The sequence below is a fragment of the Neopelma chrysocephalum genome, unplaced genomic scaffold, assembly GCF_003984885.1.
Source record: "Neopelma chrysocephalum unplaced genomic scaffold, ASM398488v2 Primary Assembly neopelma1_73b, whole genome shotgun sequence".
Taxonomy (NCBI): Eukaryota; Metazoa; Chordata; class Aves; order Passeriformes; family Pipridae; genus Neopelma; species Neopelma chrysocephalum.
Window position 1 is genome coordinate 3058189 of NW_020897734.1, and position 15959 is coordinate 3074147.

The 15959-nt window shown below is 45.6% G+C and overlaps 1 protein-coding gene across 5 annotated transcripts in view; it reads right to left on the minus strand.

Moving 5' to 3' along the window:
- Positions 1 to 15959, minus strand: part of MBNL3 (muscleblind like splicing regulator 3) — a 92396-nt gene that overhangs the window by 15552 nt on the left and 60885 nt on the right. For all 5 annotated transcript variants that reach the window (XR_003534887.1, XR_003534886.1, XM_027687380.1 and 2 more), the window contains 3 exons: positions 8971 to 9171; positions 7312 to 7548; positions 365 to 515 (listed from right to left, as the gene is read on the minus strand). Coding sequence is in view for 3 of the 5 variants with exons in the window: in XM_027687380.1 (XP_027543181.1) it covers positions 365 to 515; positions 7312 to 7548; positions 8971 to 9171 (589 nt within the window). In the remaining 2 variants the exon portion in view is untranslated. The remainder of the gene's footprint in view (positions 1 to 364; positions 516 to 7311; positions 7549 to 8970; positions 9172 to 15959) is intronic.

Genomic DNA, 15959 nt, shown 5'->3' on the forward strand with positions numbered 1-15959 from the left:
CCCAAGAGCACTACGCAAGAGTTAAAGAATTAATTTGGGATTAACCAGTTGAACCATAAGGAGGAGAAACAGAAAGTATGAATTCAAGAAACATGCAGACATTTTTCTTAGTTTGACTGCTTAAAAAAACCCCAAACCACACAAAAAAATGCTAGGAAGGGACTTTTACAAGTGAAAAGCTCTGAATTGTAGTAGGTGAAGGGAAAAAAAAAGTCAAACAGATGTTAATTTTTCATCCATTTTTAACATGAAACTACACACCAATACTCTTTTGCTAAGGACTCTTACAAATCTGCTCATTAGCTGAACACTGAGGTCATAAAATAAACAACCATGATGGTGGGGAAAGCAAGGAGATGCTTACCTGTGGGGATGAATGTAGGCTGTTGCAACTGCATGTTGGCTAGAGCCTGTTGGTAGTGGAAAACGCTTGGGTTAAAGACTGTGGTGGCACCATTGTTTTTTTCAAGTGCTGGCCTCTTTGGTAAAGGTTGAAGTGCACCAGGCGGCAGGGCCTGTGGATAAGGGATCATTAAAGACAAGTGGAGTAAATAAAGGGGCCCAGATGTAGGTCACGCATGCAATAAATAATAGGGGGTCTTGGCTGCAAATCACCTGCAACTGTGATCAACTTAGCGAGACAGGAAAGAGAAGAGCAGCTAAGTCACAGTACAAGTAGTAGATGAAACAACAGCTTCACTAGGTAAGCAGTTAGTAAATGCACTAGGAGAAGGGGAAGAGTCCAGAAGGAGGAGGGATGCTAACGAGCTTTTCAGCAGGACTGACTTGAGCACAGAGGTAAAAAAAAGCATGAGGAGAAGGAAGGGCAGAGCTGATCACCTGGATAGGGTGCTACAAAGAGCAGTTGCAGGCAACAAGCATTAAAAAACCCAAAAGAAACAGGTAAGAAAAATATAGTAGATGACTATTTTAAAACAGTAAGATTAGCATAAGCAACAAATGCCATGGAAAAAAAGGGAAGTTTGCCTCTGGTTCAACACCTGCCTACATGTATGTGTGCATGTGTGGAAATGTGCACACTGTGTGCAGCCAACCCAAGTGTCCAGGTGGTAAAGCAGTAGCTGTTGCCAATCACGCACATAACATTACATTTACTGTAAAATGCATTTCCACTTGTTAGTAGAGAGGCTGAGCAACACGGTTAAGACCAGGCCTGATTCTCCACTGCTCACACCAGCAGCACAGCCACCACCACCAGCACATTTGGACCTGCCCTCACTTTCTAGAAGGTGGCCTCCATCAGTCAAATACTGCTCACTCATTACTAACAGTGGAAAAAGCCATTGACAAATCCCCTCTTTTTGTTCTATCACACCACCAAGCTCCTTCCAGCCTGTTAAACCTGTTTCATGATCAGACTTGGTAAAAAGCATTAACCCAACTCAGGAACTTTTCTCAGTGAGTTACTCATCATTCACCCAAGCATGTCTCAACAGCAAAGTAGTATGTCAGGTTCTTAGGAGACAGGAATGTTTCTAATGATTTACAGCTTTTCATTGCACCCAAGTAGAAACCACTTTTTTTTCTCCACATTGTGATAGAAAAGGGTCCTTTTTAATTATGCCCCGCAGTCCTTTTGCACGTAACGCTCCCATTGACGTCAATGAGATTTACGCACGTGGAAGTCATGCAGAATCAGGTCATTTCTGACTAGTTGTTAGTCTGTATCATGTAGCAAAGCAATGGCTGAAAAACAGGGTTATCATTCCTACTTTTTTTTTTTTTCAATAGGTGACAGTGAATGGTAGGCAATGGAGGAGGTTTGGCTAATGAAGGGTTAAAGCTACAAACAAACAGTACTCAGAAGAAAGGACACAGGTAAAGAGATTTTAAAGCATTATGAAGATTAAGACACAACAGAATGTAAGTGAAAGCTTGCAATAGTTTGTCGCCATCTAGAAACAGGTTTCACTTTAAATTTAATTTGCTATGGGAGACTGCTCATCTGAGAAATGTTAAGTAAGGTACTTCCAGGAAAAACATTACTCCATCCTACCTCTATTCATATGGTGGCTTTTGGGTGGTTTTAATATTAAAAAAGAAAATTAGAAGAAATGGCATTTGCAAAATTGCCCTCAGACATGCACACATCCTCTGCTAATGCTAGCAGGCATCCACTGGCAGCACTAGGATTTTAAGCTTTCCAGATTTCTTCTGGTTGGTACCAGAAGATAACAGTCAAAGATGGGACAATATTCTCAGACACAGATGCCAAAATCTTTTACTTAAGGTCCACATTTTAGGATGAGGTCTTTGAGGTAAAGATCTAAGAGTTTTCATTTCTAGGTAAGCTCTCATTGGTGTCTATGTTAAATCTGACTGTATCTATATCTCGTCTATTTAACGATGGCTACATGAATGTTCCTCCAGGCACAGGAGTCATCTGCAGCTTGTGGAGACTGGAGTAGCCTCATGTACATCAGAGAGGTTTTACAGATTAACACTGACTTAAGAACTTGCTGCTTGAATTCATGCTCCTTACAGTGCCTGATTGCTAAACAATTATTTTCAGACACTTCCAAAATCTGCCTCAGAAAAAGAATGTACTAATTATAGCAAAGCAACTGTGCCAGGCACATAATGGACTTTTGACTCCCTGCTTCTTGGCCAAAGGCTGTCACCACCCCAAAAAACACATTATCTCATAATGGCAGTGCCAAAGGCAGAACAGCTGAAGGCTTTGAGACCTTGGCTCTTCACAGGACAATTCCCAAGCCCAGCACTATAGTCAGGAGCACCAACAGGCCATAGGAATGTCAAGGCACAACACTCTCCCATCGTCTCTCCAGCACCACCCTTCCTTCTACCCTGCTATAGCCCCTTGGAAGAAAAAAGCTATGGCAGTCCCACCACTGCTCCCTGAACATCAGCCAGGTAGAGAAACCCAAATAAATAAATGCAACATCTCCAGAGCAACTTATTCTGACTTCCTTTTCTGCTTGTGTGTTTGTGTGCACACATGGGTACACAACCTGTGCAGCATGATCCGGCCACTGCACCGGTGAAAGGGTTAATTCAATTCAGTATCCATGTGATAGCCCTGTACTGATTCCAATGAACAATTTCCACTACAAAAATGCCAGGCAGCCTCCCATTTTTGGGCTAGGAAAGCCACATTCCTGCTGGAACAAGCATCTGAACAAAGAGGCTTGTGCCACTTCTCTGCATGGCAAGGAAAGCAATCCTTCAGCAAGACTGACAGATAAAAATACACTGCATGCCAAAGACAAAATTTCCCATGTGCTGGTTAACAAAACTCTCTTTACTTTTTTTGCAAGACAAGAAATGGATTAAATCTTTGCAACAAACAATATAATTGCACCTGCAAGTTCCCCTGGCATAACAATCTCCTGAGATCAGATCACACTTTCATCCCTCTGCACTCAGCAAAGAGGGGCTGGGTCTGCTGCTTCAGCCCCAGGTGTGACAAATACAGACTGATCTGAGAGGGCAGAGGTAGCCCCCATTCCCTGGCAAGCAGCAGAAGCAATGTGAGCTGTTTCCTCTGAAGACTATACATGCTGTTATCACCACTGTGACTCCTCCTCTGGTGAAGCCTTTGAGAAGGGTTCAGAGGAGGCAACATATCCCAACAACAGGGCTGCAAGCCTTCCGATGCGTCAGAGCAGGAAGACTATTAACAAGTGACTTATCTCATGGGGTTTTGTTCAGTGGGGGAAGTAAAGGGCTCTCCCATTCTCTGCCAGACCATGTCTCCTCAGAGACGTGGCTCTTGGAGAGGGCAGCGAGGCACGGTGCAGGTCCTGCCTGCCCTGGCTTTGGGAGCAGCAGGAAGTGAGAGGCTGCAACGTCATTTACAGCATCATTCCACCACTGCTGGCGGAAGCCGGTCCCTAGTAAGGCTTCCTTACTGCTGCTGCCTAAAACTCTGATAAGGAATCCCTTGACTACTTAAACCCAAAAGCAAGTCTTCAGAGAGGATAGGGAGCCTCTGCTTCCTAGCTCTGGGAACGAGAAGCAACACCAGCTTGATGGTTTCGTGGCTCCACTGTGTCCACTCTTCCCTTTTCCCGCTGTAGCTGGGCAACAGCAGCTGATTTTTTTAGATGTATTGAATCCCTTGTTATTTGAGAAAATGGGAAGGAGTTGTCTTCTATGGAGCCAGGACTGACATCAGACTGTGAGAATGGCTTTTGCCTCAATCTGAGCATCACAAAACCAAGTAAAACATATTATTTGAGACTCAGAAAATAACCGAAGGTAGCTTATACAAAGACAGTTTGCAGGCAGAAGTTCAGGGAGCAGATCCTGTGCCTGAGACTGAAGCAAAAGGCACCCAGAGTGAGTTCCCTTTGCTGACACTGTCCCAACTGGGATACGAGGGAAGGAACCAGACAGTTCCTCTGAACATGCCACCTAGGTCCTGCACTGAACCTGCATCAGTTCCCAACACAGACCTCCGAGGACACTGCTTAGCCCTCTCCCCCCTAAATCTCAGTTGTGCCCATTGCACAGGAACACCCTTGTGCAGGGCACTACCAGCATGGCACTGCCAGGCAAGGCTGTAACATTGCGAATACCACAAAAAGTCGCTGGATCTGTCCCACACCACCCAGTCCTCTGGCATTTACAGCCCACTGCAGACCTAATGAGTTAAATTCTCACTGAAACACTGCATCTCGTGACTCCAAAGCTGCCAATGTCTGAAAAAAACACTTCAAAAGCCAGAGCTGCCTCCTCTCAAGATTATTCACTGCCTCCAAAACACATCCAGCCTTCAGGAGGCAAAGCTCAAATATTAGTGGATGGTGTGTGGGGCACAGAATTGGCATGTCTGAACGCACACTGCAACATTTCTGGCTGGGATGGGCAGTCTCCCCGGGCACTAACACCACAGACCAAGAGCAGAAGGCTTTCATGCAGACTAAGATGGTTACGTGCAAAGCAAGAAGGTGAAAGGTCCAAGTACCAGGTCAAAGGTTGCCTCGAGCGGTCGCTTCAGTGATCTGACAGCTGGCTGAGTCTTAATTAGCAGGCAGCGAGCACATGATGGCAATGGGCCAGGGAGGGGGGTCAAGCACAGTAACAAAAACAGCAAGCAGAGGTGTGTCAAGAGAGAGCAACAATTTGGGGAGGCGAAGAGAAAAAAAAAATAAAAAAAGTGAATGCATTATACAATATATTAAAAAGACGAGGCATGCACAACGTGGGGTGGCTGGGTAATTACCTGGCCTAGCGGCTACTCAGCTATTTTGCCTCGGTAAGTTTTAAAAGTAAAGAAATGTCATCACAGGACATGTGCTTTAGGGCTTCGTCGCGGCGGCTGGCACAGCGGGTCAGGAGCGCTCGGGGACCAGCACCTGCAAGGGCACTTGCACTGGGCTGCAGCCCCAGTGCTGCAGCTACAGCCATGCAGGGGCCAGCAGAGCACTCGTGGAGAGGGAAGGACCACCGGACACGGAGGGAGCTTCAAGCACGTGCTAAAGTGCCATCCTGAACTGGGGACCGAGCCTGGCCCAGTTCATCCAGCGCTGCACTGACTTCAGCCAAGCAGGAGTGAGTAAAGCTACTACTTGTGCATGTCAAGTAACTGCAGGATTGGGTCCCTCAGAAGTTCTGAATTTAGATTTGAAGTAATTCCAAATCTGCTTTTAGAAGGTACACCCATTGTCTGTCATCTATATTTTGGTCCAAGAAAATGGGGCACCACTCTTCCCACTATTAAAGTCTTACACCTCAACAGATACAGTAAATGCATCAAACCTGGAAAAGTCAATGAATAATGTAGGCTGTTTTGGTAGCAGGGGTGATGCAACAAGCCATCAATAAATATTTTAAAGGTTCTAGTTAACAGCATACAAATAAGGTTAATTACATTTTTAAGAGAAGCCAGCAGCATGAATAAAACATGCACTGGCTTTGGTTAAGTAGCAGTGTCCTAGATAATTAGTGAAAAAATAAAGACTCAATTGTAAAAAACACAAGAGTTTCATTTCAGAAGGTTATTTTTCAACAGACCTGGGTTCTTATTTCAACAATAATAAAAACAATCAGAAAACTAATAAATAAACTCTGCAGGACAAATAAATACTGCAGTATAAATTGGTTCTTCAAGTTATGTTCCAGGTAATATTGATGCTACAAGGAGGGCAATTGTTTAATTTCTAGAGTTGCCCTAGTTTTGCATTATGCTTCAGCACAAATGAAAAGCAAATTCCTTTACTATCTTAAAAAAAAAAGGTATTTAGAAAAATTTTGGTAGCCTCAATTCTAAATCAAAGAGGAGGCAAGAGCCTTTTAAATACTAATTAAAAAAAAATTTAAAAAAATCACAGAACAGATAAGGTTGGAGGGGACCTCTGGAGATCAGCTAGATCAAAACCCTGCTCAAAGCAGGGTCAATTACAGCAGCTTGCTCAGGACTGCATCCAGGCAGGTTCTCAGTGTCTCCAACGATGGAGATGTAGAGTTTGATCTTTCTTTGGTAAAGAATTTTTTTATGTTTAAATGAAATGTCCTGAATTTCAATTTGTGCCATTGTCCTATTCACTGGACATCACAGATAAGAGTCTGTCTCCACCTTTTTTACGTCCTGTATCAGGAATTTATACACATGGTTAAGATCCCCTGGACCTCTTCTTTCCTCCCCAGCTCTCTCATCTCTGGAATAAATAGGTGCCATTAAACCGAATTAAAAAAAAGGCACACTCCAGCTAAGAGTTTCATCTGATAAGTCTTCCTTGACTCGTTTTCAGATATAGACACAATTCAAATTAAAGTGCAGTGGGACCACCTCTACCAGGTTCAAAGTATCAAACAGGTCAGGGAGTCACCCTTGGTTTGTGTCTTGTAATTTCACTAAGCCTTGGCAAAGGTATCAGTCACAAGTTTGTTAAGCTCAAACAATTGATATCTTGTCTGTTTTAAGTGGAAATTTTGCTACTGACTTCAACATCCCTGCAAGGGATCTATTGTGGGATGGGCAGTCTTTGCTTTTGTTGTGTTCTGAGGAAACTGAACTGACCCCTACGACTTAGCCAAGGAAGGTTCCAAGTGCTGCTGCACTTGCATTCATGTCACATCACAATGTCATGTCAGCAAATCACTGGGTTGGTCACCATGTCCATACCTGGCGAGATGTATTGTGCCACTGAGGGCTTCATGCTGTGGTGAGCACAGAGAAAGGATGAAGAGATGGGATGCATCTTGCACATGCTCTCGGCTCTCTAGTCAGCCATTTACAAAGCTCTCTACTTTTCCACAAACAACACATATGACACGTGAAATCTCTTAGCAATGGAATTACAGCCTGAGAAGAGCTCTACTTACCATTGCAGCTGCAGCTGTCTGGTTCACCTGGTGTTGAGCTGCCTTGATTTTGGCTTGCAGGTGTGCAGGGGGATGAAAGTACTTGCATTTCTCCCTAGAGCATCGACCTTTGATGTAATCCATGCAAACTGTAACAGTATTTTCATTTGTGTCTATCATTGCAATATCTATAGGGTGAGCATAGCGGCAATCATTCTCACCACGTGTGCAATTTCCACGCTGAAACTCTCGACAAACCTTAAAAGAAAGTCACATTGTTGAGCAGAACATCAAGTTACTCTTCATTCAGTATTTTCAACACAGAATATCAGTTCAGTTGGCCACATTAAAGCACATGTGTATTCTAAATCAATGCTCATCTGGGGTAGCACATATATCAACAGTCACAGGAGCAACTGGTACTACTCACAACTGCTTCAGGGGATGAAAAAAACCACAACGTTAATAAGGGCAATTACCAAATGCAAGTGAAATACATAATTTGTGCAGAATGGAAAGTGACCCCATAAACACAATGTCATTTTGACAAAATTTGGGGAGCTCAGGATTCCTGCTCTGCCTCTAAAGCTTAAATGTTAATAACTCTGCCATTTATGTCTCACCTACATTATGTATTTGTTATGGAGTACACTCTTGGGTAGGACATTTAATTCTAAATGTTACATGCTGCTGTTATTTGCAACAAGTGCTTTTTCTTAAATATGAGGTGCCTCTTTCACATAAATAGTCTACTGCCCTTCACAACAAAACCCCGACCCTGGCATTACATGACAGCACATTTGATTACACAGCAATGTGTTTGAAGGTGTTGCCAAAATTACTAGTTTTATTAAGATCTTGCAGCTCCTTGTAAGTTATGACCACTGAAGCATCAGAGGCAGAGGAAAAGGTTTCACAAAATGGATCTGCAAGGTTTCCTTGTCTGAGGAGCTGAGAGAAGTTGTTGAGTACTACAGCTAGTGGTGCAGATCACATACCAAGGCACTATCAGACTGAGCGTGGGGAAAGGTGAGACGTCAGCAAGGCAAGATAAAGCACATAATACAAAACAATGTGTTTTGAAATTACACCCTTCTCCACTACCTTCCTGTGTTATAATTTACACCTGCGGGGGCCTCTGAATTCAGGTCCTCAGCCCTTATCTCCTGCAGAGCCTCTGCTTAGGGTTTCAAAGAAGTTGTAACTCCTCTAACACTAAGTCCCAGCATGCCCAGCCAACTGTGGGGGGAGAGATGTCTTTCCAATGCCCCCACCACCACCACTCCCATCTTAAAGCTTTCTGTAAAAGCCCAATAAGCCCATCTCTAGACAAGGGAAGTGACTGTTACTTCCAAAACATCTCCTACTCAATTCAGTGTAAGAGCAGATCACCTACTTGCACTTTTTTTTTTTTGAAGTGTGGCAGATTACACACAAAAACCAATCCCAACCCTGTTCCAACATCCAGTGAAATTAGAAGAGTAAATTCTCCCAAATTTCCAAGGATTTGGGATCAGGCCCCACAAGAGTCTGCTCTATCAGACAGCAACAGCCCTGTGTCAGGAAAGCTGCAAATTAAACTGCACTGTGCTGCATCAGGTCATTCTAGCAGAGAGCAACAGCTGGGGCCACATGTCCTGTTCACCCCTGTCAGCAGTATTGTATCAGACGTCCAAATACCTCCAGTTTATCCGTACGCATCAGTTTCTGCCCGGCAGAGCCTCCTGGAACTGTAACAGTGGGATTTCCGGAAACCAGGACAGGAGTATTTGGTAAAAGCTCTGCAGGAACCAAGCCCATCCCAGGAGAAACATGACTCAGGTAGGGACTAAAAGCCATCGTGGGGCTTGTTGCAAGCGATGGAGTCACAGGAAATGTTGTCTGTGTATGGAAAGAGGAAAAACAAAGTATTAGTTAAAAAGCTCTGTCTTGGATTACCCATCAAAGCCTTGCATCACTTCAATCCTTTTAGACAATTTGATTAGCCACATCAAAATGCTGTGCTCTCCAATCTATTCGTTTATTGCCATTTATTTGCGATCCATTGGCTTCTCCTGACTCACAGATTTGTGACTCATCCTGAATACAAGGCATGTTTATTTGTCAGATCAAAGCATATTGATGATCTTTATAGTTTAATGACACAATTAAGGATTTCATGCCAGCAATTAGGGCAGGCCCAAATTAAACAGACTTCTCATTCCCAAATAAATGTCTCAGCTTCTGTGTCTACAATGCAGTGCTGCAGAGAGACTCCAAGGCAAACTGCAGCTTCAGGACCTGGAAGCAGGTAACCCCATCAGCTGCATGGCTGAATTCACCATCAGCCTGCAGGGAGCTCCATGCATGGCTAGTGTGGCTCAGCTAGACAAAAGGGATCATTTAGAGTCAGGGAGGTATCTCTGCTGCGATGCCTGGTGGTCCAGCATCCTGCACATCTGGGGTTGGCTTCAGACTGCCAACAGCCCCCAGGCAAAAGCCATTTTGCAGGAGTATCCCACACACACCACAAGAATGGGAGCAAGAAGACACTAAACTCATCAATGTCACAACATGCCAGACCTTATGGCTTTGGCAAAAGCAAGGTGAGCCTTAGGCTTGGAGGTGCCACGGACAGAGTGTACCAGGTGAGATGGCTGAGGTGGACCAGTATAAGGTCCAGGACACCCCACATATTCTGCAAGGGTAATGAGGAGACAGAACAACAGGCCATAAAGATCTTGACTACTTCAGATCCCTGCACTGTGTTAGTCAGACCCTTGGACCACAGCAGAGCTTCAGCAAGAAGCTGGCTGGCCAGAGCCACTTCCCTGGCCTGAACTGCTCCAGCAGTGCTGGTCTGGGAAAGGAGTTGCTGTGCTGCCAGGCAGGCCAGATCACACAAGGCTCCTAAGCAGATGCTCAAAGTCTGTGAGTAGCCCCTACAGCCAGGGAGTTTGTGAGACTTTAAAGCACAAGATCCATGGTGGATTTGGGAATTAAACCAATTACAGCTGATGAAAAATTCCCTTGCCCCCACTTGGAAGACTAGAGCCTACATGGCAGCACTCCTGCTCCTCTAGCAGGGGCTCAAGCAGCTCCCAGTGGAAGCAGCCTGAGACTTGCACCTATTTTTATTTTCCCTCCTGTCACCTGCTCTACTGTGAACTCTGGGTTCCAGTTAAAGCTGCTCACATTTGTAGGTGTACATGATACCATCCTTGGGAGCTACAGTCTCCACTTGGCAATAAATACACGTGTGCTTACGCAATGGCCTGGGGAAATTTTTTGGCCACACACATCATTCCCTCCTTGCTTTTAATTTGGTACTTCTAGTCCTGTGGGCTTCTAAAGGAAACCAGACATGGACAATGTGTTCCTCAACAGCGTCTTCATCCCGATACTTTGATACTTTGCTTGTGGAAGAAGTGAGTCCACAGTAACACCAGCTAAACTATGCTAACACAGCTTTAGCTAAACAATGGCCCTTTCTAAGGTCAGTGACAGCAAGCAGCTCCTGAGCTGGTGGCAAAGGGAATGACAGGGTGCTGCCAGAATACGTCCCACTTTCTTCTCCTCAGTGAGGAGACACAGCCTCCTGCATCAGTGGTGCCAGATGCTTTAAGTGTAGCAGAACTAAATAATTCTCTCTCTGGGAAGGATTTACAATTTTCCCTTCTTTTGAGCCCAAGTCAAGCACTGCTTCAGCTGTTGGAAGACTTTAGCCATTAAATCCATAGACCCTCCAATCCACAGCCCTTTATTAAATAATTTTCTTCTCTCTTTCAATTCTCTGTGGCTCCCAGACATTTTTCACCTTTTCCTGCTATAAAAGCTCTTTAGGATTTTCAACTGCTGTGACTCCCTGAACACTTTAGTGAGAAGGCAGCATCCATTAGACTGTTTTCTTTTGTGTGAGCACCAGTAATTACAGTGGTATCTGCTGAACTTCCGTCACTATTCACACTGTAAATGCTATTTTAAGGAGCTTCTCCAGCTTGGCCAGTCTGCACAGGGTTATGTTGGGGCCTGACACGTTGTCAGCACTTGTTTTATGTACCCATAGCAGCCCAAACCTAGCAGTATATGTGCCTTGCACAAATGTGTGGGCAAATCTACTCTATGCTTCTCAGCACCTAATACAGCAGGAGTATCCTGACTGCACAGGTGTGGCACAAACATTGCTCCAAAATTTCAGGAGATCCTTTGCAGCAGGATTCTCCTGCCTGGGCTCAAACACAACCAGCAGCCAGCCCAAGGACCTACCTGGTTTCTGAGACAAAGGGGAGATGTTCTTCCCACTGCTGAAGCAGAGGGTGCCAGGGCATTTGTGCAGACTGGGAAGGCTGGGGGCTTGCAATGCCTCGCACTGAGTGAATTCACCAGAAACTGGTGAGAAGGGCTGAGAAACATTCACTAAGAGATAATACAGCAGCCTCTCCTCCAAAGCCACAACAAACTGGGAAGCAGGTCCTGCTCCCTGAAACACAGTCCCCATCTCCGAGGCCATTCCTCAAAAGCAGCCCCTCTCCTCACTGGGAGCAATCAGCAAGGGCCAATGGATCTGAACTGAACCCAAGCTGAAGCAAGCAGAGAAAAGAGGTCCACGAGGAACAACAGGGAGTACGAGCTACTTGCAATCCCAGAGACCTGCAGAGGGCTGTGTGAAGGAGCAGCATGTGTTTTTATTGCTGCTGCTGTTTGTTCACCCATTTCCGTGCCCTGACATCTGCTGCCACATTCCCAAGGTTTCACAGCCGCTCCTTCTGCCCGCCTGCACCATGTGCCTGCTTCCCTGATTGGAAGTGACAGTTCTGCTCCACACCCTGCCCGCGGGCAGGGGACTCACACTCGGCAGCCAAGCGGGTGTGCAGCCAGAGAACGAGCAGACCTCACTCAACACATTAAACCTAGAAGCACTGGGGTTTTAAGTCTGGAGAGTGCTAAGCACTCTGAAAACTGCTCCTTTGTGAGCTGGCACCAGGGAGCTCTGTATTTATTGTGGCTGATGAGGGGAAAAGATGGGCTGTGCTCACTGCCAGACCCGGCTGCCTGTCTTGGATTGGGAAATCCAGTCTGGCTCATGCATCAGTACCAGTAATAAGGATGCTGCCAGCCAATTCTCTCCTCTACGTCTGTGCAGGTCTCCCATGTCCTGAGGGAATTCAAGCAAATTTCTTCCTTGCAGCCAGAACCCAACTGTAATTTTTACTCCAAACAGCACTGCTCTCCTCAACATGTCTTGTGTCCACCTCTTGTGATTGCTGTGCTGGTTTTGCCTGGGATACAGTTAATTTTCTCCATGGTAGCTGGTATGGGTCTGTTTTGGGTTTGTGCTGGAATCAGTCTTGATAATTCTGGGGTGTTTTTGTTACTGCGCTTACAAAGAATCAAAGGGTTTTCTGCCTCTCACCCCACCCACCAGCGGGTTGACTGCAACAAGGAGCTGGGAAGGGACAGAGCTGGGACGGCTGACCCCAACTGACCCATGATGTTCAGCTTATGGCATAATGTTCAGCTTATAAAGCTGGGGAAGAAGGAAGTAGGGACATCTGGAGTAATGGCATTTGTCTTCCCAAGTCATCGTTATGCATGATGGAGCCCTGCTCTCCTGGGGAAGGCTGAACACCTGCCTGCCCTTGGGAAGCGGTGAATGAATTCCCTGGTTTGCTTTGCTTCTGTGTGCAGCTTTTGCTTTACCTATTAAACTGTCTTTATCTCAACCCATGAATTTTCTCATTTTTACCCTTCCCATTCTTTCCCACATCCCACCAGGGGCTAAAACACAACTGTACACAGCCAGGAGATCTGACAGAGTAATACTCTGACTGTACACTAAAAAAACAAACTCTCAACTTAATTGCTGGTGTGCTCTAGGGCAAAACAGAAGGATTGAAAGTATCACCACTTACACCTGCTGCCCTGCTTAAACCTTTTGCAAATTCAGGAAATACAGGGACAGGCTTCCCTGCAAATTAACTTTTATTAACTGTAGGGCACAGATGCTACCAGTAACTCCTGAGCAGAGGGAAACAGGTTACAGCGCAGCAGCAGAGGGTTCAGGTTGGTAGCAGCTCACAAGACTGGTTTACTGAGTATGAAAATACTTGTAAGAATATTAATAATAAAAAGAAAGCTGAAATGGCTGTTGTCAGAATACATCTCAGGGGGAGGGTTACCAAGGACTTTGACACCTCTGAGCTCCGATCCCAAGCATGGAAGCCATTGAGTCGAAAGTGTGAGCAGAGAGAAGGCACCATCCCAGAGAGGGGTATTTGTCACCACCCGTGGTGACAGAACCTGGAACAGCTGATTTTGTTAACAAACTAGAAGTTGCATTCAATTTGCCTAGCAGAAATTGTGCTAAAGCTAGACAAGAAACACAGAGTGGGTGTGAAGAGGAAGGCAGAGGAGCGGCTGGTGTTTTGTCAAACACAAGCGCTGTCTCAGCCAGGAAGTGTTGATTCTGAGCTACCTCAGACCCTAAAAAGGGAAAGCCTGAAAATGAGAGACCCACTGTAAATATGGAGGTGTTGATGGCCTGAAGGAGGGGAGACAGGTCACTGCTAAGCAGCTATGCATGGAAAGCACACAAAAAACAATGGCAGCTTACAGTCTGATGATAAAAATGATGATAAAGAAGCTTGTACTGACAAGACTGAAGACCCTGATATTGAAAACATAATTGACGCTGTAAGAAAAAGCAAAAACCTGTGTTCCCCTCCAGTGTAACTGCATGGGGCTGGCTGCAAAAACACCCTCCCATGTGAAGGCTGAGCATGCTGGAATGAATCCAACCAGCCAAAGATCCAGCTACCTACCACCACAGATGCTCGTTTCCCCAATCAGACTGCAAAGACACACTCTTAGCTCAAAGGATCTATCATTTGTGGGCTGCTCTAGTGTAAAAGACAGGTGTTAACGCCCCACAGCACTGTCTCTTGGCAGATACCAGCTCTTGGGTGGGCCAGGGTACATGTGTTTATTCATTCCTAGTGTGCCTTTGACTAGAGGCTGAGATATAGATCAGGTTTTTGCTGCATAGAACAAATGCCTGCGCAAAGCACCTGTTGAAATCAGCTCCAGCACTTGTTCCAAGCATCACTGGCCAAGCAGGTTGTTCACCCTCTGCTTTAACCCCTCCATCAGCACCAACGAGTGGCAGCAGGATCCCACTGCCCCAGGAGGGGACCAAGGGCTGGATTAAAGTCTGAGTTGTCTTCAGAGGCATAGGTGACTCAGAGCTGTCAGGATAGTCCTGGCTACAAAGACCTTGACAGGAAGAAAAGATGAAGAGCTTGAAAACAAAGAGAGAGGAAACAGCTTCCCCAGGCAGCAGCAGAGGCAGCAGCAGAGGCAGCTGCAGGGCAGGTGTGTCAACACTGCTGTGCTCCATCAACAGCATGTTCAGGCACTAATGGGGCAGCACCTGGCAAACCACTGCCCTGCTCCACCATGTCAACTAGGACCCTGTGCTGAAGCACCTCCGTGGCCACCTCCAAAAGTCTGTATCACACTGCTGCAAAGGGATAAAGCAGAATGGAGTGGGGACTAGGCCCAGGGTGCAGCATTTTTTGAGTGATCTTGCATTGGTGAGATAGGACACAAAGTGACCATATCTGAGCACAACATTGACCAAAATAGCACTTCCTATCAATGCCAGAGCCCAGCCCTATCCACCTTCAACATGACTTCTAAGCAGTCTAGCAAAAACAGAGGCAAAACCAGCCTAGAGGGCTTCCAGCACATATCGACCAAAGCCAGCAGTCAAAGTGAATTTGGAATTTCAGAAGTCAAAACTTTTAGTAGAATCTTCCTACTTGGCACCTATATGATCTTTCCAAGGTCTCTCCCAGACAGATACACCATGCTGAGCAAATACTCTGCTCTGTGTTCTTGCCTGACTCATTTTAAAGTGCTGTATGAAGCAGTCTGTTCAAAAATGCATCACAGGCACCCAACACACACGTGATTCTCAGCTCTGCACGAACAGTGAGCAGCGACATCAGAGAGCAACCAGAAACTTCAGAGAAATTAGACCATGCCAGCAACCACTAATTCACACCTCGTAGGTTCCTCTGAGCAGCGTGCAGCAGGCAGCCCCCAGCTGGGATATGGCTCTCCTCTGAGAGCCCCTTCATTAAACAGCCACCACCAGGGGCCTGGCTCTCGGCTCGGCAGAAAGATCGGCTCTTCCTGGACAGCAGCAGTGGTGCAAGATCTGGCACTGAATGTTCAGATGCAAGATCACAGACAGGCACATTGAAGATCATTTCAGGAAGACTGGTGAAAAGCTGCTCTGTCAAGTGCTGGTTTGTTTTGCTTTGGGTTTGGTGGGGGTTTTTGTGTATTTGGTCTTTTTTTTTTTTTTAACATGGTAGCTTTTCTGTTGAAAACTCACTTTAAAATGTCTAAGCATTCAGCTACTGTTTAGAGCTATTAAGCACGCTGTTCCAAATCCCATCCCTGGCAAGCATCCCAATTAAGCAGGCATCTCGTTGATCAGCTTTCTGATCACATGGGATTTGTTCTGCTGCTGCATCTGATACAATACTTTCTGCTTTGAAGAATTTCATGTGCAGCCAGAAGGAGACCCCACCCTTCTCATTTAGAGAGGAAAAAAATTCTCAAAGCCAGCTTCCACTGACAGCATCTTCAGGAAATCAAAGGCAGTCGAAAGAGCAATCTCT